Source organism: Belonocnema kinseyi, chromosome 2 (assembly GCF_010883055.1).
Source record: "Belonocnema kinseyi isolate 2016_QV_RU_SX_M_011 chromosome 2, B_treatae_v1, whole genome shotgun sequence".
NCBI classification, from domain to species: Eukaryota; Metazoa; Arthropoda; class Insecta; order Hymenoptera; family Cynipidae; genus Belonocnema; species Belonocnema kinseyi.
Genome location: NC_046658.1, coordinates 4,056,042 through 4,079,547, shown reverse-complemented (window position 1 = coordinate 4,079,547; position 23,506 = coordinate 4,056,042). Strand labels below are relative to the sequence as shown.

The 23,506-nt window shown below is 36.9% G+C and overlaps 1 protein-coding gene across 13 annotated transcripts in view; it reads left to right on the top strand.

Moving 5' to 3' along the window:
• LOC117167579 (protein kinase C, brain isozyme) overlaps positions 1-23,506 on the top strand; it is a 1,572,697-nt gene that overhangs the window by 1,097,255 nt on the left and 451,936 nt on the right. For all 13 annotated transcript variants that reach the window (XM_033352622.1, XM_033352629.1, XM_033352624.1 and 10 more), the window contains one exon: positions 7,803-8,004. In XM_033352622.1, coding sequence (XP_033208513.1) covers positions 7,803-8,004 — 202 coding nt within the window. The remainder of the gene's footprint in view (positions 1-7,802; positions 8,005-23,506) is intronic.

The following is a 23,506-nucleotide window of genomic DNA, read 5'->3' as shown; positions in this document are numbered from 1 at the left end:
TGTTGCGGATGAAAGACTTAGAGAGTTAGTCAAAGATACAAGGGTCATGAGGGGTCCTGAATGCAATACTGATCATTACCTTCTGATCTCAAAAATTAACTTCGGTCGGGGTTGGAGAGAAAAGAGACCCAAGGAAGCAAAACAAACGCGAATCAAAATTGAGAAACTACAGAAACCGGATGTGAGAATATATTTCCAAAATAAGATAATCGAAAGCATAGATAGGGCAACATGGGAGGACCGTATAAAAAACAAAGATTTAGAGGGCGCCTGGACAATGTTACGGAATATCCTTGTTAGATGCACTATCGAAGTGTGTGGTACCGCAGTTGTAGGAAGAATTTCTGGTGATGCGTGGTGGAATAATGAAATTCAGACTGCCCAAAAAGCAAAAAGAGAAGCGTACAAGAGTACTTTGAACATCGCAGGTCTTAGCAATGTGGAAATAAGTAGACGTAGAAAGGATACTTAAACGATTAGTTAAAGAAACTAAAGATACAATTAGAGCAGAAGAAGAGATAAAAATACAAAACGACTTTAAAGGAAGCAGGAAACTACTTTATAAAAAAATGAAATGAAACAAAAATACAGAAATTGTCAACATGAGAAATAGTAGGGGGGAAATGATATATGATGCAGACGGAATACTAGAGGCTTTCAGAGACTATTTTAGGAAACAATTCGGAGATGAAGCTATAGGACACCACAACTGCGATGTTGAACACGATGCGATGGAAAACTCAATTGAAAAAAACTATGTCACTGAGGTTAGGGATATAATTAAGAACTTGAAAAAAGGTAAGGCTGCCGGCGTAGACGGTATTAACGCTGAAATGCTTAAACACGGTGGCGAGTACATACCACATAAAGTTTGCGAATTGATAAATTTATGTTTCGAGATGGGAGACTTCCCAGACGATTGGAAAGAAGCTATTATCGTACCAGTATACAAGAGAAAGGGAGATAAAAGCGAGTGCAATAATTACAGAGGGATTAGCTTATTAAGCACCGTAAGTAAAATATATTCAAAAATACTTATTCGTAGAGGGTAATGAAAATAACAGAAGCAAAGATTTGGGAAGTCCAAAGTGGGTTTATGCCAGGAAGGTCATGTACGGATCAAATATTTAGTTTGAGGCAAATAAAAGAAAAAAGTTTGACAGTAGGAAAAAAAGTTTTCCGTGCATTTGTTGATTTAGAAACAGCTTTTGACAAGGTAGATAGAAGTAAACTTTGGGAAGTCCTGAAAGAGTGTGGAGTCAATGGATGGATCGTACAAGCTATAAAAACAATATATACAGGTAGCAAAGCGAGTGTAAGAGTTAATGGGAAACTGAGTGACTATTTCGATATTATTCAAGGAGCTCGACAAGGATGCGTTATGTCTTCATGGTTATTTTTATTATTTATGGACAAGTGTTTAAGAATGGCTCTCTTCGACGAAGAGGGTGTGGCTCTCGAATGATCTCGAATGAGACCCTACTTACAAGAGACATAAGAAGTCACAGAAATACGAGAGCCTGCATGAAAAAATGCATGGACATAAAAGAAGCTAGAGAAATATGCCAGGACATTAAAGTATGGCGGCAAATAGTTAATAAAAAGAGTGTCAGTAGAGTGAATGACGCCTGAAACAAAGACCTTGGCTATTAATGGACCCAAGTGGGGAACCTTACATAACGACTTCGTGAGGTTCTTTGCTTGGGGTGATTGCTAGAGAGATTGATCAGCAACCTGGGTCGGAGCAGTGTTGCGGAACGAACATGCTATTTACTTAAATAGCACGAGAATTCTGGATCTATCTGAAAAATCTCTATCCCTTCCACACACTATCCCTTTCCCCTGCCGAGTGAGTCACGCCTACCCCGAAAGGGAAGTGGCCTAATGGTGTAATAATAATAAAAATCGGTTGAAAATTGACAATTCTGAAATTTTTAATCATTATTTGTGTCATGAATAATAATTATCAACAATTTAAGAATGTTTAGTTTATAAGCGAATCGATGTGGCTTCAGTAGCAAAATTTTTTATAAATATCTTATAATATAAATTACTTAATTTCGAACGCTTTTTAAGTATATTCAATTTTAAAGGTTTAAAATTAACGTTTTCCCATTTGGAAAGCTGATAATCACTGGGAATTTAATTTCTGATACCAGAAAAATCTTTTTAATCAATTTTAATGGAGAATAATAACTTTCTACATTATCATCTCAATGAGAAGATATTGGTTTTATGTAAAAAAATTACTTTTGCGGATACCATCAAATCTCGACGTTTTCGGGCTCACTGCTTGACAAAAAATAGATTTTACTTAGATACTATTTTAGCGCCTTAAAAGGATGGTGCAGTTCCTTTGACCAGACATCATGGGTACGGCACTGAGGCATATTTTTGAAGAACTTATAGGGAAATGCGGGACGGGGCGGTAGACCTTCAGAGAAGATCCGAGAGAGGCGCGCGAGAGTCGAGTGAATCACTACGCATGTGCAACAGCTGCCTTTTTTGCTACCCCAGCAACGAACAACGAGGTTAATGTGACAAAAAAGATTAGGAATTTTTCCTAGTTTAAACTCTGCACAATTATTTATTTTGCATTTCATACTATTTCTTCAACAGTTAACAATTAACTTTTTAATAAATAAAATATTTTAAAAATATGCTCAGGGTTATGAAACATTTTGTAGCAGTAGACGGTAGGTTTAACAATTTTATTTAACTTTTAGTTAAGAGGAAATCATCGCGGGCGCGCTTATCCGAGTCTGAGTCACCCCCGTCATTTACCTTAAGTGCCGTACCCATTCCAGGCATTTTGAACAACGATTCTGATTTTATCCACAAAAAAATGCTGAGAGCAAAATTGTTTATCCAAAAAAATATCTACAAATAGGCTTGATACTATTTTTTTGATGACAGGCATAGTTTTTATTTTAAGCATGTGTACTGTGATAATTCAGTTGTTCCGTAACTCAAAAATTTAAATATATTAATTGAACAATTTTTGTTTCACACAATTGGCAAATCAGTGTCTTTTTCATGTTGTCATCCGCAGTTTTTAATTTAGAAATGTTAATATAAAATGTGAAATCAGTAAAAAAGTTTTAATTTAAATTTAAATTCATATTTAAACTAAAAATTATTAAATAAAATGAAATTACCATTAAGAGCTTAAGAAAATTATAACTGCTAATCGGAGCAGTTGAAAATCCATGTATGTTTTCGATTATATGCTTAAACTCACATAAATGTCCAGGATTTTGTGGACATATTAATTGAAGAATAGGCGAGAAAATAGAAAGGAAATACGCAAGTTGAAAGGCAAAGGACCTAACATCGAGGGGCTGGAGCAACCTCTCAGGTACGATGGGCGAATTTATGACCACCCCGCCCTACGGCGTAGTCTCAAGACCTCTTCAATGTTTCTATTGTATGACATGAGCATTTTCTGAAGAGATTGAAAATTCAACAATACCCTACTTAAACGAAAGACTAATTTTCAAAAATAGATGGATTGTATGACACGCGGTTTTTTTCTCTTATTACGTATAATAATAGAGTGTACATTTAATAATTTTAAGGAATCACTGTCCCCATTTGAATTGCTAAGTGAGTTAAGCCAAAAAAAGACATGCTAATTACCAGGAGCACAATTCATAATTTTTCTATAAGAACGTTGTTCGGACCAATCTGAAAAAGCTGACGTGTGGGAAAACACGGGAAACTGATTCGTATTCAGAACAAAAAACGACTGTGGAAATTCCAAACATCTAATTTCGTATATGTAAACATCAAGTCATGCTGACCGGTTTTATGTCTCATGCGTATTCAGCGTATCCTGCAGAGGAAATATTTTCGCGATTTTCTCATCACAAAAATGGGTTACAATTTTTGCAATTCTTAAAAAAAGTATGAATTTTTCTTAAAACTCATAATAAGAACATTGATTTGGATATTGCTCTACTATAAAAATAATCTTTAGAAAATGCACTTAATGTTATAATAATTTATTCTCTTCTTTTCCAAGAAAAAAATTAGTCATGTAAAAAACAAAATTTGAATAATAAGAAATATAAACAAAAAGTTAAAGTCTGAGAAGAATGCTGCGCATGCTACCAAACACGGGAAATATAATATTTATTGCCACGACTATGATACCCTACTCACTTCTGTTGTCGCCGACATCTTTTTTGGTAAATGACTTGAAAATTCGAGAAATCCAAATGGAATCATAGATGAATTTATAATTGAAAATGGTGCACTGTAGTTTACACAGATGGAAGTAAGACTCTCTCGTGGTTGGGGTTTGCGTGTGTATCTTCTGAAATTAATGTATTCATTAATTAATAAATTAACCCTTCTGCTTCTGCCTATACTTCTAAATGCATTGCTTTGAATGAAGCGCTCACGTAGCTCTTAAATACAAAAACCGTAATGTATGTATTTTTTCTGACACACTGAGTGCAATACTTTCACTTCAGAACATCAAATTGAACATTAAAGTAAATCCGTTCATACTCCAAACTGAAGAAAAATTTCTAAATTTTTACAAAAACAAAACTCACAACTCAATTTCAAGTCAGAATGTAAACTGAAAACCAATAAGATTCTCATTAGCCAAGGAAATTTAACTGGTAAAATCTACTTCGAGACAAACTTTTACAATAGAAAATGTCCCTGGTTTGCTGAAAAAAAACTTGAATCGTAAATTTATCACCACCATATCAAGAATAAGAGCAAATTATTATAATCTGGCGGATTCGTTAGCGAAAATTAAAATAGTTTCCAGCCCTACGTGTAAATGTAACACTGCGCATGAAGACATTGACGATGACGTCTGGCAATGCCTATTGTACGATCTTCACAGAGTTAAAATTATGAAAAATTTACGAACTTTCAACATCTTTCTACCACTTAATACAGAATAAATAGTTTCAAAGCCGGTAATCGATGTATGTTTAAATATTTTTTTTCTTAGAAGCTTGCGGAATGAATATATAGCTATTGTAATCAGATAATTGTTGTAATGAAATAATCGTTCAAGCTCATGTATCATGTAATATTAATGTATTCAAACAAAATGTAGCCGAAGTAGGCCTCTTCGGCTTGAAAGACTTAATAAAAAAAACTCTTCTCTTTGGTTGAAAATTAAGTCATATTTTTGAAAGTTTGTCATTTTGGTAAGAAATACATATTTCAGAGTTTGAAAATTCAAATGCTTTGTTGAAAATTCGTCTTCCAGATTGAAAATTGGTGTTTTTTGGTTGAAAGTTTACCTACTTGTTTAAGAATTTTGTTTCGCTTGTCGATTCATCATTTTATTTGAAAATTCCTTAATTTAGTTTAAAATTGGACTATTTTGTTAAAAATTTAATTACTTTATTGAAAATGAATCATAAATCAACTAAAATCCGATGAATCAGTCAAATTTCAACTACTTCTAATCAAAAAGAGACCATTACATACGAAAGTGCACTCACTTTGATCATATCAAAAGCAGAACATTATTGTATATAAAAAATTTAATTAAAAGTGTCAAGTTGGAAGAATATGAAACTTTACAATATTTTTTATTTTAGTTTTATGATTTTTTACCGTGATAAATTGAAAAATTATTAAAAAACGCCTTTCATCCATAAAATCAGATTTTGTGGGCCCATAGAAAATTTCGCATATGATTCATGTTTATAAATATACCTTAAAAACTTATTTTATATCCTAGAGAACTTGCAAAACTGCTGGAATTTTTTTTTGCTAGACCCCCTGGATAAGTTTTAATATATTTTTCTTACATTCAGTATTTTATATTTATTTGTTAATTATTTATGTGCATAATTTTACGAATTTTATTTTTGTCTTATTGGAGGCGAATACATTATTTCTGACACAGACTGTGAAGACGAAATATTTGTTAATTTTCTATATTTCCCTTCAGCTGAGCAAGTAAGCCGAGAAACGGGAACTCAAAACAAACGAAAGGATTCAATAAAAATGGTTGAAGATTCGCAGTATCTCCCGTTGTTTAGTTACTCTCTCTCTCTCTCTCTCTCTATTTAACAGGTCAAGAGTATACAGGCCGAATACTACCGATTTTCGGGTATGAGGTTGTATTTATAATTGCCAGGAAGCACTAGACTTTATTTTCGATTTTCTTATAGATGCCGCTGCAGTCATTTATGTACTTAGTTAATGTTTAACTGCAATGTTCAACTGTATGTATTCTTCTAAATCACGTACAAAATCATTGGGATTATCTTTAATTGAATCGATAATTGTATTGTTCCACGAGTATGTTAGGTTAGGAAAAGTATTTTAAACATGTTTTATTTGGTCCAAATTGTTTCGACTTATAGTATTCTAATCAACGGACAGAAGCCGGATAAGATCGAATCGACTTTCAGTTCTCAGCTTAAACATTATTTGAATTTTTGTAAAGCTAGATAAGAGCTGGACAGGCACATATGATCCGCTTTTCGACTTAAAAAACTAAAATAAATATTATTTCTGGTTTTAATTGGTAGGCAGAAATTGGGTAAGTTCGAGTCAACTTTCACTTCTTAACTTAAAAATGTTGTCAAATTTTGTAACGTCAGGTCAAGATCCAAAAGACGCAGAAATGAATTACTTTTAAAATTAGTAAATATTTTGTTATACTGGGATTGTCAAATAACGGATGGATAAGCGAATGACGGAGAAGAATAATCGAGGACTGAATCTGCACTAAAAATGTCTGAGTCCTTGGCAACTACCATAAATCAATATTGTTAATTGATCGATTGGGTTGCAGTTGGTGAAGACTTAAACTTTGACAGGAGTGCACAAGTCAAGGTATGAAAATAATGATGTCGATGCAAATCAATTTACTTCGTAATATAAGTATAAACAAAAATTCACGAGAGTTGAAGCTTCGATACAGTGATTTTCGGACCTTAATAGGACCAGAACAGCTGGAAAGGAAACCAGCGACTTCAGTCTTTCACAGGTGAAAGAGGATTGGAGGGACAAAAAAGAGATACATTTTTAGATATATTGGAGGGACAAGAATGGGTATATTAGACTTAGCGCTATTTTATTTCTATTTAACATGCTGGATGGTTGTATGGTAACTGGAATAGTACTGAGACCTGAAATTCACTCAGAACTTTTGACTTGAAGTTTGATGGCCACTGGAATGGTACGAGAGCTCGAATTTCACTCCGAACTTCTGACTTGAAGTTGTTCTTGCGGATCGGACGTTCCAAAGTCCTGATTGCTAAACATTACTACGTATAAAAAACTCGTACCATGTAGGTTCTTTGAGTCTTACGACAACCTCTTCTACTAGAGACATCACGTACGCAAAATTTAAAGGTTTTACTAGGACTAAATTTAAGTATACTCTCAAGAAGATCACAGAAACATATTTTTTGGTCGGTATACGTCAGAACTTTCACCTCAAAATACGTTATAGAAAGTTTTGTTAGATTTACGATTACGGTTTCATAACAGGGAGGTAACGTCAGCAGCTGGTGGTACCGAACAACTACACAAAGTTTTTCATTATCTACATCCGTAGCGCAGTGGTTAGTATATCAGGCTTTAAACCAATGACCAGAGTTCCAATTCCATATAACAGTTTATTTTTTCTGACACTGGAGTTTATTTGCGACTCGCTTCCGACAGTTCACTTCTTTCCCTTCCCCAAATAACATCACTAGTTATAAAGGACGTAGTCAATCACCAAGCCAAAGTGCTGGAAATAAAGTATTTCAATGCTAATTTTAATTGTGCCCTAGTGAAGGAATATTTTTTCTTTATTCATATAGGTTCTATGCCGCAGAAACAGCTATCGGCTTATTCTACTTACACTCCCGAGGAATTGTATATCGTGACTTGAAACTAGATAACGTTCTCCTGGATCAAGATGGTCACATAAAAATAGCAGACTTTGGCATGTGCAAAGAAGGTATCACAGGAGACAAAACAACGAAAACTTTTTGTGGTACACCGGATTATATTGCACCTGAGGTGAGAGATGCGTATTTAACAAAAATTTATATTCCTCTTAATCCCCTTTTTACAGGAATGTTTGAGTAAAACGAAATTTTTTATGAGGCCATTGTCTCTACAGACAGTTTATAAGTACATAAGCAACAATGCCGTAAATCTAGATGATTTTAGACAAGTTATAGACTGAAGTTCTTCTGGCAAAAATTACAAAGATTTGTACGGTGCTTTCTTATATTAATAAATAAGCATGAAACAAATGGTATATGGAACAAAACGTATACTACTTTTCATCGCTGAAAATTTAGCGGCCATAAATGTTTATATTTTTAGTCTCGTGGATCAAGGTGAAAAAAATTGCATTTTTTATAAAATGAGCATCAGCTAGTCACATAGTTTCCGAAGCTTAGAATTATAGTTTTAAGTTATGATGGTCAAAAATTTGTCATTAGGGCAACCGCAGAATTTCGCGACAATCCGGCAAGAGTCCTGTGCATCCTGAGGTTACGGAACGACCCAGATGACCGTGTTCTTCATTTTCCCGGAAGTGTGTTAGCATTTCGTTACCACGCAGGTATACTTTTCAGACTATCAACCAGTGAAAAGTTGGCAGCTTCAAGAGCACCGAAGATCAGGACTGGTTTCTTGAGAGAATATTCTGGGTATAACCGTCACATCTTCCTTATAAGGTGAAATACGTGAGTGAGCTAATGGTCATTTCTCTTGTGCTAATCTGTTGAGCTAATCTCTCTTGTGTACTCCACGACGATATTTAAAGCACGTTGAAGTTTGCTTTGACTGAAAGAGATGATAAGCATCGCCGCAGAGATATCCAGGAGGGCTCACGGTATCGATCTGAAAGACACCCCTCTGAAAGGGTGACGGTGTTCCTTGTCACACGGTAATTTCCAGGTGAGATGGTAAATCTAGTTTTTTAAAAGGGCATCAATTTTCCTATGCATCTCACTATGTGTTGATTCACCTTGAAGCTTTCCTACAGACGGATGCTAAGTCTGAGAGAGGTTGAGTCAAAAGCTTTCTGGTAGTCAAGCCAGGCGATTGGCAAGACGCGCTCATGGGATACTGCGTCTTTGCAAACTACACCCTTTTTCCATCCATGTTGTTCGTACAACTCTTTTCACATTCTTTATGATTCTCAATACTTTTTCACCTGGGATTAAAAGGTGGGCATTTCTTTTCAGGTGCTATGAGGGCACTGCTCAGCTCCTTGTAGCTCTTTATGGACTTTATTTTTTCATTCAGTGACTCTAGACTTTTCCTAGCGTCAGATAGTATCCAAATATAATCAAAATTTGCTGCATGATTGTCAGCAGTTTTGCTTCGTTATTTGTGGATGGTGACGGATCCATAGTTCGCGCGCAAACATTTGGATCTTGGCAGTAAAATTCTTGCCAGTTTTTATGTAGTCAATTTCAAAATAAATGTGGGATAGACTCTTCGGACAAACCCCCACCTGAATGTGAGCAATTCCATGTCAAATCGTCTGAAGGATTTAAGATATTGTTATTAATATTGATGAAAATTAAAGTGGTTGTTATCTTAGTTGTTGAAAGAAAACTCATAAAATAATGTTTAAAAAGTTAAAACAACTTGATAGATATTCAAAATTGAAAATTCTGGTCTTAATATTAAAATCTGATAAGAAGAAAATTTTGCGCTCTTCGCACTGGGTTCGGCATGCCATGGCATACGGTTTAAAGGGGGCCTTACACCTTTCAGGCCAATTTTAGAGCCCATTATAAGTAATTCATTCTGGAAAAACTAAAGAGGATTTCAATACGGGACTTTTCTATTCTATTATAGCTTTATTGAATTTCACACATGATTTTTTTCATATGTCAATGTTAACTTAAAATACCTGGAGATGGCATTGACAGCGCCTCGATTAACAGAGCAGTGTCAAACGATGTGCAGGATTAGGTTCTCCCTAGTTATCCGAAATTAAAAATTTAATAACACTTATAATTGTTGTTATGGCAGCGAGGTCCCGATCTTTGTCTTTTTTTAAATTTCAAGTGTTCGCAAAAAGGGGACATTTTTCGAAAAAGTAATTTTTTACCATTTTTCTCCACGTACTTGAAACTGTAAATAATTGGCAAAATAAAATTTGGCAACAATGAACCAGCTGGACCTGGCCAAGCGTTTGCCGTGAATTAAAAAAAATATATATCGCGATACGTTGAGACATACATTTAGCCTGCAATGCCTGATCTGTATAGTTCACTTTCCAGGTCAAGGAGAAATTCACGATGAAATTCACGAGAAATTCCTATTGATGAGTAAATTGCAACAACAAAAAAAACGATTTTTCAAACCGACAAAGTTTAAATCCCCCTTAATTATTTCTCGAAAACACAGATCCCATTCTGAAATACACAAGACTTTTAAAAGGCATTGTAAGCTATGTATGAATTAAAAAAATTAAGTTATTGTAACAGTCTCTATTACGGAAAATGGATCCAAGTCGATGGTCATAATATTTATTTATTTAACAATTACATTCCCCGCGACCTAAAAAAATCATTTAGTGGGTTACATGGGATGCACACAGGAACAGGCAATAGTAGCAATAGTAGCGGCGAGTACATGTGAAAAACATAGGTATTAAGACAAAGCATATAAAACAAACAGTCTTTAGGATTGGAAAAAAGACTTAAAATTCGTATAGTGTAAAAAGAAAAAAAAAAGAAAAAAGTAATACTCAAAATCTAACTTGAAAAAAAAGAGCTCAAAGGGAGGTAACACATCTTGTAAAATACATTTTAGTATAAGATCATTGCTTAAAAAAATAATTATACTATAATGCTTGAAAAGAGAAAGTCAAGGAACTTTATGTCGGGTTTCTTGCCTGAATTACATATGAGTTAACGCATCTTACAATTTTTGATGTTTCAGCAAAAAAAATGTCCAAATCATTCGTAGAGTCGGAAATAATGCTATTTATATTATTACACATATAATAAATTGGTGCCCTCTGAGCCCTCTGATACGTCAACTTCAGATCGGAGAATTTTAAACATAAAGAGGCAAGCAACTAAAATACGACGCTCGGCTAGCGTTAGGAAAGCAAAGCTTGCACACATAGCAAGGTAGTCCGAGCCTCGAGGGGGGTAGGATTTATCTCGTTTAAAGGTAATATACTTAAGGTACCTTTTTTGGATGTTCTTAATTTGAGTTGAGTACTTTGCATGAATTGGATTCCAAATTATGGAACAATATTCTAATCTTGACCTTACCAAGGCATTATAGAGCATATTTCAAGCAAAAATGTCATTGAAAAGTTTACTATTTCGAATTATAAAGCCCAGTGCCCTCGAGGCTGAGGATACCATATCTTGAATCTGATCTGTGAATAGAAGCTTAGGGTCGTATAATAGACCTAGGTCGCGGATCAAAAACACTCTTTCCAGTGGGATAATATCAATGTTGTATTCATAAAAATTTGGGCTGGCTGATCTTGAAAAGGTCATGATATGACACTTTTTAGTATTTAAGTGCAATTTATTTTTATTACACCATTGGAGTAGGTTATCTAGATCAGCTTGGAGAGCCTCATGGTCTAATTGGCTCATAATGGTTCTAAAAACCTTCATATAATCTGCGTATTTTAGGATATAGGAATTGATAAATTGGTTAACGTCATTTGCATAAATGTTAAAAATCGGTGATCCTAGGACAGAGCCTTGAGGAACCCCTGACGTGGAATGGAAAGTTTTTGACAAACATCCTCTGTACATTACTTGATTAGGCCTATATGACAGATAATTGAGCAGCAATTGTACGAGATTACTTAGGATATCTAAGTTGTTCAATTTGGATTGAAGAATTCTATGGTCGATCCTGTCAAATGCTTTACAGAAATCAGTATAGACAACGTCCACCTGGTAACCGTGGACCGCCTTTGAACACAACCGTGCTGTTGATAATCTAGTATAGGTTTGAAAGCTGAACGGATCAAGGGGGCTATAGAGAACTCAAAAACTTTTGCAAAGTTAGGAATTATGACTGCAGGACGATTGTTGTCTATATCCGATTTCTCACCAGCTTTAAAAACAGGAACGATCTTAGCAGACTTCCAAGCCACTGGAAACAACCCTGTTTTGAGTGAAATCTTAAAAATCATTGTTAGCGGTTCGGATAACACAGTAGCGCAATCTTTAACGAAAAAACTAGAGATTTGGTCAATGCTTGCTGTGTCTGTAGGTTTGAGAGTCTTAGCTGCAGCTGTTACATCATTAATTGATAAGAAAAAAGAGTTTCCAGCGAAAAGATTAAGAGGAAAGCGTGGAGTTGAGATAACCCTAGGTGTGTCAGAGACTTGTATAACGCTAGAAAAATTATCAGCAAGGGCATTCGCAATAGACACCGGGTCGTTCAGAATCTTAGCGCCACTATGCATAATCGCAGGTAGTTGCGTAAAAAAATTATTCTTATGATCTCTCTTTATCGATTTGCTCATATAATCAGATAAAGTTTCTATCTTGTCAGTGTAATAAGCTGTGTACCCATGCTTACTCCTTTTCAACAGATTATTTTTAATAGATATATCATTTATAAGTGATTTCGAGAACCATGGTGGGTATTTATTAAGCTGTCGACTATTAGGCTTGTAAAGGGGGACACATACCGTTATGAGTTCTAATAAAACGGAAGTAAAAGCGGAGTGAGCCTCCTCTACATCACAATGGAGCTTTAAGAAAGACCAGTCAATTTTAGCAAGGCTTATATACAATGCAGAGAAGTCAGTTTTCTTAAAATTAAGCCTGGGAACGGATGGTTCCATCACAGCACTAGTATTCACTGAGTAGGAGGTGGAGTTAAGGGTACATTCAAGCCATAGAGCAGGATGATAAGCGTCTTCAACGACCAAAAGAGTAACAGCTTTATTAATGTGACATTGAAAATTTGTGAAAGCAAGGTCAAGGCATAGTTTATTCTTATTCAAGATAGAGTTTCTTTGTACAAGATCAAAAGATTTTATAATATTGAGGAATAGGGCTGATTTTCTGTGAGAATAGGTACCAAGTGTGAAATCTATAAATTTAGGTGCGTTGAAATCTCCAATAATAACAATATTAGGGCATTGGAGGTCGTAGAGGTCTTGTAGGTTGTCAAGAAAAGTAGAAAGTTGTGAAATAGTGATATCTGACGGATAATAAATTTCGAGTAAAATTAGTGGTATAGATTTTATAATTACTTAGATGCCAACGATATTAATATTAAAAACAAGATCCAAAATGTGTGCTAAATTAATAACAGAAGCATGTAGATATGGCTTCACTCCTACAAGCACTCCACCCCCTCTTTGGCCAATACAATCATCTCTGAAAACGTCTAATTGATTCCCATAAAAAATATAATTGTTCGGAAGGGTGGGCTTCAACCAAGATTCGGTGACAATTATGAAATCATAAAGTTCAATATCAGGGAAATTGTGAACTAAGTTAAGTTTGGTATTAAGGTCGCGAGTGTTCTGATAAAATAATGACAGGTAAACCTTATTTAACTGTTGCGTTAACGCGGGTTTGGGTGGTATGATTTTGACAACTGTTGGAATGCCGCGACGATTTTGACTGCGCAGGTTCGTTTCCCCGGTGCTGGTTCTGACATTGAGTTCTTTCCTGGCTCTTCGGTATTCCTCTTGCTGTAATTGGGTCCTGTCGATTGAGATACTCAAGTCTCTTAAATGATCTAGTAACTGTTGTGACAGTTTGGCATCCACAAAAGCCTTCCGGACTAGCATAGCAGGAAGTGGTGTTGTGAAGTTCACTTTGACGGGTCTGGGCTTTTGAAGAGTCTGAGAAAATTTTCCAATTCGGCAGGTTTTAAATTGGTCCAGATCAAATTTATCAGATAGAAAGGATTGAAAGAGGTTAACAATAGACATTTTCTCCTGAACTAGAGGAGAATTGCCCTATGCCGTCGGTAAAGGCCAAAAATTATTAAATTATTTTTGCGCTTCAAACGGTCTTCAAACTCACCGAGTATATCCGAGGAGTGTCCTAGGGCATGTTTGGAAAGATCTTGATCCTGGAGCTTCACAACTTTAACTTCAAGATCATCAATCCTTTTCGTGTGAGAATTAATGACAGTCTCGAAATCTGACAGTGTAGTATTAAAACCATTGAAATCACGTGATGAATCTGACACTGAGTTGTTTACCTTTTCTAAGTCAGCTGACAAGGAAACTTTCGTGGTAGCGAACTCAGCACGAAGTAAAGCTTGAAAATAAAGTGGTTTTTTTGGCACATCCAGAGTGTTAGGGGGCTTGGCAGCCCGGGCAAAGTTTTTTTCCTTGACTACCTTCTCCTTGCAATTAACGCACGTATAATTTTCGTCTTGAGAGGAGGGTACTGTGAGTCTGTTATCATTTTCCTGTGTACTCATGGTGGATTATTTATCACGGCTCTATGTTTTAGGCGATTGGTGTTGGTGAGCTGATCCACATACCCACACAGTGAACACGAGTACAGTCCAAACAAAAGTGACTATAGTATAGGCACAGCTATGCACACTTTACTCAGTTAACAGTAAATTACAGGAGCTATTTAGCGTCTTCACACATATGCAAAATGTTTCAGCGGAAGAAAAAGTCCATAAGTCAGATAGAAGACACAATAGGATCCAAAAAAAATAGACAAATTGTAACACAGATCATCACGTGTCACTTTGAGGTTAGGAAAACCTATAATACAGTTTTTATCACCGATAAAGATTTATAAAAGACTAGGAAAAGCACTTGCAGAGTACACGGAAGATGTGGGCAACCATCATCTACAGATACGATACTCAAACCAATATAAAATATGATAAAATTGAGTATACTAGCGAGAGGTTGAACAAACTTGCAAGACGCGCGTTTCTTTGAAGTATGTGATATCAAAAATGTTCACCTTTAACTGTTTAAAAATTGATAAAAAATAGCGAGTGTTGAAGATTTTCACTATGAAAAGAAAAGATGTTGGAGTTATATGAGTTAAATATTACAACTATAATTTCTAATTGATTGATTAAAAAGTAATAACTGACCTTTATTTTGAGGTTAGAATTATTGAGAGGTTACTTTAAATAACCATGAAATACTATTGCAGTATAATACTGCATATATCTAAAAATTAGTTTGTAAGTTCAGTGAATTGTTGGTGAAAATTTTTTGTCAGCCGTTCAAATATTATTAATTGACATTGTGTATCTAAGAGCATAAGTCCGTAAACTTACACTTTTGGAAAGTTCTTAAGCACTCAATACATTTTCACAACGTGATCACAAGTATGTAGCAATGCTACTATTCAACAGACCCGTTGACAGTATCTTAAAGTGAATTTACATGTATGCTATTTGGAAGTAATGTCATAGTAGTAGAATATAGAAGGTTACAAGTATTGTTTTACAATTTAAAAAACAAGTTTACATTCTCATTAGAAAAGGTATTAAATTTGTGTATTAGTTCGTAAGTACGATAAACTTTGAAAGAATAGTCGTATTTGATTAGCCTTTGGTATACTTTTCAAGTATCTTAAGATGTACGTCAGGTTTCCACCTGCTGCTGTTATAAAATCTTTTGATTTCAAAGAATGTACTGTCAATTTGAAAGTTTAGTACAAATTTTTATAGAAATACAAGCAGTCAGCTAATATAATTAGTTTGGAAATTCAGTAATAACAGTTCAGTAAATAAAAATGAAAGTCGAAAGGTAGATAAAAATGATCAGTATATGTATGATAATCCATCACACATAATAGATGTATGTGTAAATTTATTCGATAAACGTTAACTCATACTAAAGATATTTTACAAATATTTTACAAAGATTAAAAAAATTTAACAAAAATTTAAAAAGCTTTCAGTGCATTCATTAAGTGGAACTAAATTTATTTCACTAAAGTTCGAAAAAGTTCATTTAGATCTGTACCCCTATCCAAGATGTTTACACATCAAAAACCGAAATTAAAAAGTTAAAGGGCTAGTGAGGAAAGAAATCATGTTTCTAACAAATTACCGGTTATATGCACAATCGAGCGTTTACTCGAAGTAAAAATTACGCAAGAATATATAGCGAAGGAAAATTAAGTTTATAAAATCTTAATAATGCATAATATTTTTATTGTGTATTTGTATTTATACTTTAAAAGATTTTAGGGCTAGAGAGCGACACACACACACACATATATATATTAAGTTAAAAAACTTTTTTTTGTTAAAACTTTCACAAGACTTTTAAAAGGCATTGTAAGCTATCTATGAATTAAAAAAATTAAGTTATTGTAACAGTCTCTATTACGGAAAATGGATCCAAGTCGATGGTCAAGTCGCTAGATAGTAGATAGGGACAGTGGGAAACTCGTTAATCCATTCATGTGTGGTGAACATTTTGAACAGCCGTTGCACACGAGTCAGTCGAACCTAAACCCTAGGAGTATTTGCTACTACCACCAAGATCTGCACCGACGGCGGCTCCAGGCAGGCTCACGCCCAGACCCTTCTGCGCACACCGCCGCGACCCTCCTACTCGTCAGGGCTTCATGACGGACGAACCGCCTCTCTTGCCGCTGACGGCAGAGTATAGGCGCGACGCTTCAGCTTCATCCATTTTCAGGGCTAGTTGCTTCGGCAGGTGAGTTGTTACACACTCCTTAGCAGATTCCGACTTCCATGGCCACCGTCCATAACCACCTATCTCACGGTTGTGAGACGTGGTTATGGCTGAAATTTTACCGCGATTTCGCTGGAAGCGGGTGCAATTTTTCAGATTAGCACCCGCTCCCGGCGAAATCCTGCGGTTTTCCTTATGTCAAACTTTTAATTATATATATATATATATATTTAAAATTTGTCATTAGGACAACCTGCAGGATTTCACCGGAAGCGGGTACTAATTTGAAAAATTGCACCCGATCCCAGTGAAATCGCGGTAAAATTTCAGCCACAACCACGTCTCACGACATTGACTGATCCTCCACATTTCAGTGAAAGATACCGTGCATCCTCTTATCGAGGAGCTGTTCACGAAAGTTGTTCTCTTGTGCTTTCTTAATCCGGGCTTTCAGGAGTGAGTACACGAGATAGATAAGATTTGATGCATTTTGCTCACCTCTAATACTAAAGTTAAGTCCAAGTGTTTCAGCAGCCTCCTCCGCTGTTTTGTACAGAAACGCTCCTTTGCCCACTTCTTCGTGTTTTCTGACCATTTTAAGAAGAGGGTCTCTTTCATTTGTGACTCTATGTGCTGCACCCAGAATAATCCTGTTGTTAAGACATTCAAGACTCAATATTCCGCAACAACCTTGACGGTGTGCGATGTACAGTCGCGGAACAGAATACTTAAGATGCATGCTTTTGTTCATGTACTACTGGGACGGCAAGAATGTTCGTTGCAGATTTTTTGTTCCACGCCAACAGTTCGGATGACCAAATTTGCTGGATGAGACGTCTGTATCTGCTTAGGAGAGTATCCTTTATAGATGTAACATCCTAAATGCGGCTCTGTGGTACGCACAGGTATGTATAAGTCTCTCCAGCGCAAAGGTGTCGTATAGCACTTCTATCAACAAGCTCAGGATCTCCAGGGATGCCATTAACTTTTCCTCGCTTCAAATAAACCTCGGCGAATTTCTCCAACCCAAATTATATTCCAATTTTCTTAGTATATCGTTTGACAATCCCTAAAGCTAGCTGTAGCTGCTCTTTGTTTTTAGCATATATCTTAAGATCGCCCATGTAAAATACATGAGTGACCATGTGCTTTCGATCTGCAGGTTTGCCGCACAAGTATCCATCGGAATGGCGAAGAGCTAGAGATAGTGGCAATAATGTGAGACAAAAGAGGAGTGGCTTCATTTTTTTTTGCCTTGAAAGACACCTATCTGAAAGGTGATCTTGTTAGTTGTCACACGATTTTTTCCAGATAAGATAGTAAATCTGGTTTTCCAAAGCGGCATCAATCTCTCTATGCACCTAACGATTTGTGGATGAACCTTTAAGCTTTCCGAAAGACAGATGATAAGTTTATGGGAGGTCGAATCGAAAGCTTTCCGATAATCAATCCAGGCCATCGATAGGTCACGCTGGTAAAATGCTGCATCTTTACAGGCACATCTATCGATGAGCAGGTTCACCCGACATCCCGCTACGCCTTTCTTTGAGCCTCGTTGTTCATACATTTCTTGTCACACAGGTTCAATTTCCCGAACAATCCTATCATTTAGGATAGCTGTGAATATCTCATACAATGTGTTGAGACAAGTGATTGGCCTGTAATTCTTCGGGTCCGCTAAGTCACCTATTTTCGGCAGGAGTATTGTGCGCCCTTCCTCCAACCACACCGGAATCGGCTTCTTCGACTTTAAATGTGAGGTGAAAATAAGTGCCAAATGCTGATGGGTTGCAGGAAACTTCTTCCACCAGAAGGTTTTTTATACAATATGGTCCCGGTGCGAAATAGCCCTTCATCCCTCTTAATACTTTTTTCATCTCCTCGGTAGTAATGGGTGGGCATTCTTGATCAGTTGTTATGAGAGAATCACACAGCTCCTTCAAGCTATTTATATTTTCTGAGTCTTCGTCCAGCCTATGCTGCACTTCGTAGACTTTTGTACAAAACACTTCGACCTCCTCTGGTTTGGGCGGGTGGTCGGCAGTAACTGGATGGTATTGGAAGAGTCAAGATGGGTCAGAGAAAAACTGTTGATTTTCTCTGACCCATCTCTCCCTCCCCTCCAGACTTTTCTTAGCGTCAGATAGTATCCGTATTCTCTCAACAATATGCTGCCTGATGATCAGCAGCTTTGACTTGTTAAGTATGTGATAACGGTTCCGAAGTTCGCGCACGAACTTTCGAACCTTGGCGGTCAAATTCCTGCCAGATGTGATGTAGTCAATCACATACTGAATGCGGGACGCGTACTGTCTTACCCAGCCCCTCTTTATGGCAAGTTGATGCATTCGTCTTTTGGTATTATGATCAACCGTTGGTTTTGTTTTACGCTTCGCATTAGCCAAAGCTCTGGCTGCATTATACACACAATAATTGATAGCCCAGAGGTCGGATTCTTCGGAAAAATGTCTACAAAGCTCGTCATCCGTTTCAGCCAGACCTTTAGGCTTGAGAGAAACCTTGCTGTTGATTTTTATTCGGGTCATAAAGCTTTCTGCACTTTTCTCACACCTCCGCTTCGGAGTTAGTTTCTTCGGGACTACCCATGGAAAATTGTCCGCGACTGCATATTTATTTTTGTAACCATGTTAAGCAGAAACCCTTGGTACAGGGACCCTATAACTGCAACCCGAGGACGCGCTCGGTGAAGGTTTCAAACCAGAGATAGATTTGGACTTCCAAGAGCATCAATCACTAGGATAATTACTTTAACCAAATATTTTAGGTACAGTCGCTGCAGCTCGCGTTAGCTATCTTGATACCTCTCGTCTTTATTCTTATCCTTAGCAGTGATGTTGTATTCAGCCGGAGCCGAGAATTAGATCACAAATATAGTTCGTTTCTCGAATTCTTAGAAAACAATGTGAGGCCTCGAGTATGAAACAGAAAAAACTTTCTGAAAATTGTTCTTCCAGAAAATTGGTCACTTTTGGTTTTGGACAATTTATTCTATCTGCCACGCAGCGTTGAGCAGAGCAGGGTCGCGGCCAACACAGTAAAAGTGACATAGAAGGTAATAAATTAATCCTATGGTCGGATTATGTCTGTAAAGATACGTAGTTCCCGCGTAGGTGGGACACCCAGATAGTATATGTTCTAGGTACTCAGCGTGTGCATGGCACGCTCTGCACCTATCGCTGGGAACTTCTTGTCATAAAATCCGGTCAGGGTATACGAAGGTGGAAATTACACCCTACTATCATGCAAAAATAGAACCCCCTATACATGAATTAGGCCCTGATGATTTGAAAAAAGCAAAAGCTTGCTCTTTTGACAAGAACTGTTCTTTTACATTTTTGTAAAAGTTCCCGTGCATTTTCATGTCAAATAGCTCTTGGCGGGATTTTTTAACTTCTACTTTCTACGTTTTCATTACTTCAGCTTTCAGGAAAGAAGCATCTGGATGGAGTAAAGCACTTTCCTCACTTCTGAAGTTAAAATTCTGGCCAAGGGTCACGACTGCCTACTCCGCGGCATTGTAAAGGAACCTCTTATTTTTCAATCATCTTGTGGTTCGAGACTATTATAACAAGAGAATCTCTACCATTTGCAACGATGTAAGGTAAAGTTAGAACAATTCGTGAAATATTTAATCGCGGAACAGGCGAATTGATATGCAAGCTTTTATGCATATGCATGATCTTACGTGTGGCGATTTCAAGGGCCTTACGCTCGTTCTTCGTCCATTGAACCATCCCCAAACGAGCAGAGTAAAATTGGGACTGCAAGCACGTTAGTCGCAGATACCGTATTCAACTCCGACAAATTTGTCAACCAAATATTCCGAACAAGATGCTTGTATCTGCTTCTGAGAGACTCCTTCACTGAAGTTGCGATCTGAATGCGGCTTTGAGGCACACCCAGGTACGCATAGGTCTCTCCAGTGGCAAGTTGTCTAATAATACTTATATCTACAAGTTAAGGGTCTTTAGGACCTGTAATAGTCTTTCCTCTCTTCAGACAAATTTTTGCACACTTTTTCAAGCCAAAGTCAATACCAATCTCTCATGTGTACTGTTTACGATATTAAAAACCCTTAGAAGTTTGCTTTTACCAGAAACATAGATCTTGTGTCATCTATAAAGAATACAGAAGTGTCCTTATCCTCGTGATGATTAGTGTCATCACAGAGGTATCCAGAAGAATTTCGTGGCGCGAGAGATAGACGCAGATGTGAAATTTAAACAAACAGAGGACTCATGGTGTCACCCTGAAAGACGCCCCTATGGAAGGTGAGGTTGTTCGTTGTAACTCGATATTTTCCATAGGACATAGTGAGTCTAGTTTTCGAAAGAAAATCTCTCAATCTCTCTATACATTTCAATCTCTTTACACATTTTGCTATATGTGGATGAACTTTCAAACTTTTCAACAGACAGATGATGAGTCTATGAGAGGTTAAATCCAAAGCTTACCGATAGTCAATCCAGGCCATTGACAGGATGCGTTAATGGTATGCAGCTTCTTTGCAGATGCATCTGTCAATTAGGAGGTTCTCAAGTGGTATCAATGCGCGATTTCGAGGGTAGGATTTAACGCCCTAAATCAGTAACTAAAAAAGAGTTTTATAATATGTCATTGTGAAGGTGCATTTCTAATCGTTATAGACAGTTTGTCCGTACAGCGAATACCGTAAATAATAAAAGACGTTTACGTTTTACACATGGGGGTGGTTGCATTTTTAGTATGGTTTTACTTTCACGGCGTCTGGAATGTGTCACTTAAACTTTTTCAATTAAATAAAAGAGGTTCAAAGTATGGTGCGAGGCTACATTACCGAATAAAATTTAAAGCAAGTTTCCTACAAAAAATTTTCTTCTTTTGGGGATTTTAAGAGGTCCTGCTCTTTCTCGATACTGGGTAATACGTTCACTTTTAGGAATGTTACAGATGGACCCAATGCAAGCTTTAAGCGTACGCTCGAGTTTGGCATTCAGCTCATGAGTAATATCGTCATAAGCCACACAACCGTAGACAGAGAAAGACAGAACGAGGCTTTTAATTATAAGGATAGCCCTTCTCTCTTACTCTGTAAGAGGACTCTAAAGGTTTTCGTTAAAATATCCGCCTCCTATTCGTTCCAAGTAAGAGAGCGATTAAGGATATAGCTTAAATCCTTCACCGATTCCACAAAGGGAATGAGACACCCATCTAGCAAAAGAGGAGTCAGGACACTAATTGTTTCAAGTAATGGTGAGGAGCAAGGTTGTAATGTTGCAGGTTTCACCTGCAAATTACTTTGTATATGTTCTTTGTTTTATTTATTCATAAACAGCTCCTCCCCTCTTGGAGGAAATAACCATTAAAAATAGACCACTCGGGCTCGAATGAGGGTCAACTTATCTTATTTCTCTTAATGTTTTCTTTATTTTTTCTGAAATATTTTATATTTATATTTTTGTAAAACACACTCTCATGGGCTTTTCATAAGGAGCAAGAATAAAAGTTACTCTTGTTAATTCTTTTGGGGTTTTTGTTTTATTTTTTCTTATGATTTTCACCGAGTTTCGAATACGAGAGGGGGATGGAGGAGAGAGTGGTTTTTTCCTGGAGTATCATTCTTCATCAAGGATCAGCGCTACGAACAACGAGGAAGCAAGACGGGTTGAAGTAGCACAGTTGCAGGCGTAACCGTAGGTTGTTCACCGGGGGTGGAATGTGGATGAGATTCCCGCATTTCAAATCCTGTACTTTGGGTGATTCAAATCTCACCGTTGAGGATTCGTCGCAGCACCACTATCACCATCTCTTAGACATTACGGTCCCGAAATCTCCCTCTATACGCCATGACACTGCGACAAGGCAGAAGACACATCTCCTCCACCTGCGCAGGAGGGGAGAGATTGGGCGGTCTGCGTGTTACCGACACGAGCGAACTCGTAGTCTCTTGTCGTTCGAGCCTCGTGTGAGGAAGTGTATTGTGTTTTTTCGTCTTATAACTCGATAAAGTTTTCGTCACAGAGCGGCAAACCTATTGTATAATATTCAAATAAACCTGCTTATTCTATTTATATTGAAATGGTGATTAGTTTTGTTTTATTGAAAGACCTCTCAGGTTTGTCTTTCTTAAGTAAGATTTTCAGGTACCTGGGCTATTCTACCAAAATAATGGGCTTGGCCATTTTAAAAAAATGTTTAAAAAGAAAATAATTTGATGCGAGGATTACTTAGCCACACAAAAAAAGTGTGCCGTTCTGGTAACAAGACCTCTTTGCAGGTTAAGCCTAAGCTGATTCAAACGGTACCGCAAATACAACGGGACAACACAATCAGTTTAATTGTGTTTCGTGATGTTAGGTTAGGTTAGGTTATGCTAGGATAGATTTATTTCTAGGTTAGGCTCGAGTTGACCCATTCGATGTAGCACACATTTGCTACTGGGAAAATATGCTTCCAGAGCTTTAAGTGTAGTTCAATAAATTTCTGTTAATTCAGATTAGGTGAGGTCAGGTTCTGTTGGGTAAAGTTATGTTAAATAAGTTGATATCAGGCAAGAGTTGATCCTTCACAGTTGTCGACATGTTTTTGAAGTGAAAATTTGCATCACTAGCATTATTTTGAAATTTGTTTGCCTCAGTGCATGATTTTTCGTCATTTTTTGAGGTTATGGCGCAACCATGACGTGATGGGTGATTTTTAATACCGAATTTGAATTCAGCGCCCCAAAATCCATAGGAATACGTGTGTCTTGTTACCAGATCCGCAAAATTTTTTTTGTGTGGCTGTGTTACCCGTGTTCTTTTTGTGGGTTCCCTGGCGGACCGAAGGAACCGAGTGGAGCCTCTACAAAGTACCCGTAAAGACCCCCATGGGTCCCCATTCGGTTCCTTTTTAAAAAACTCGAAAAAA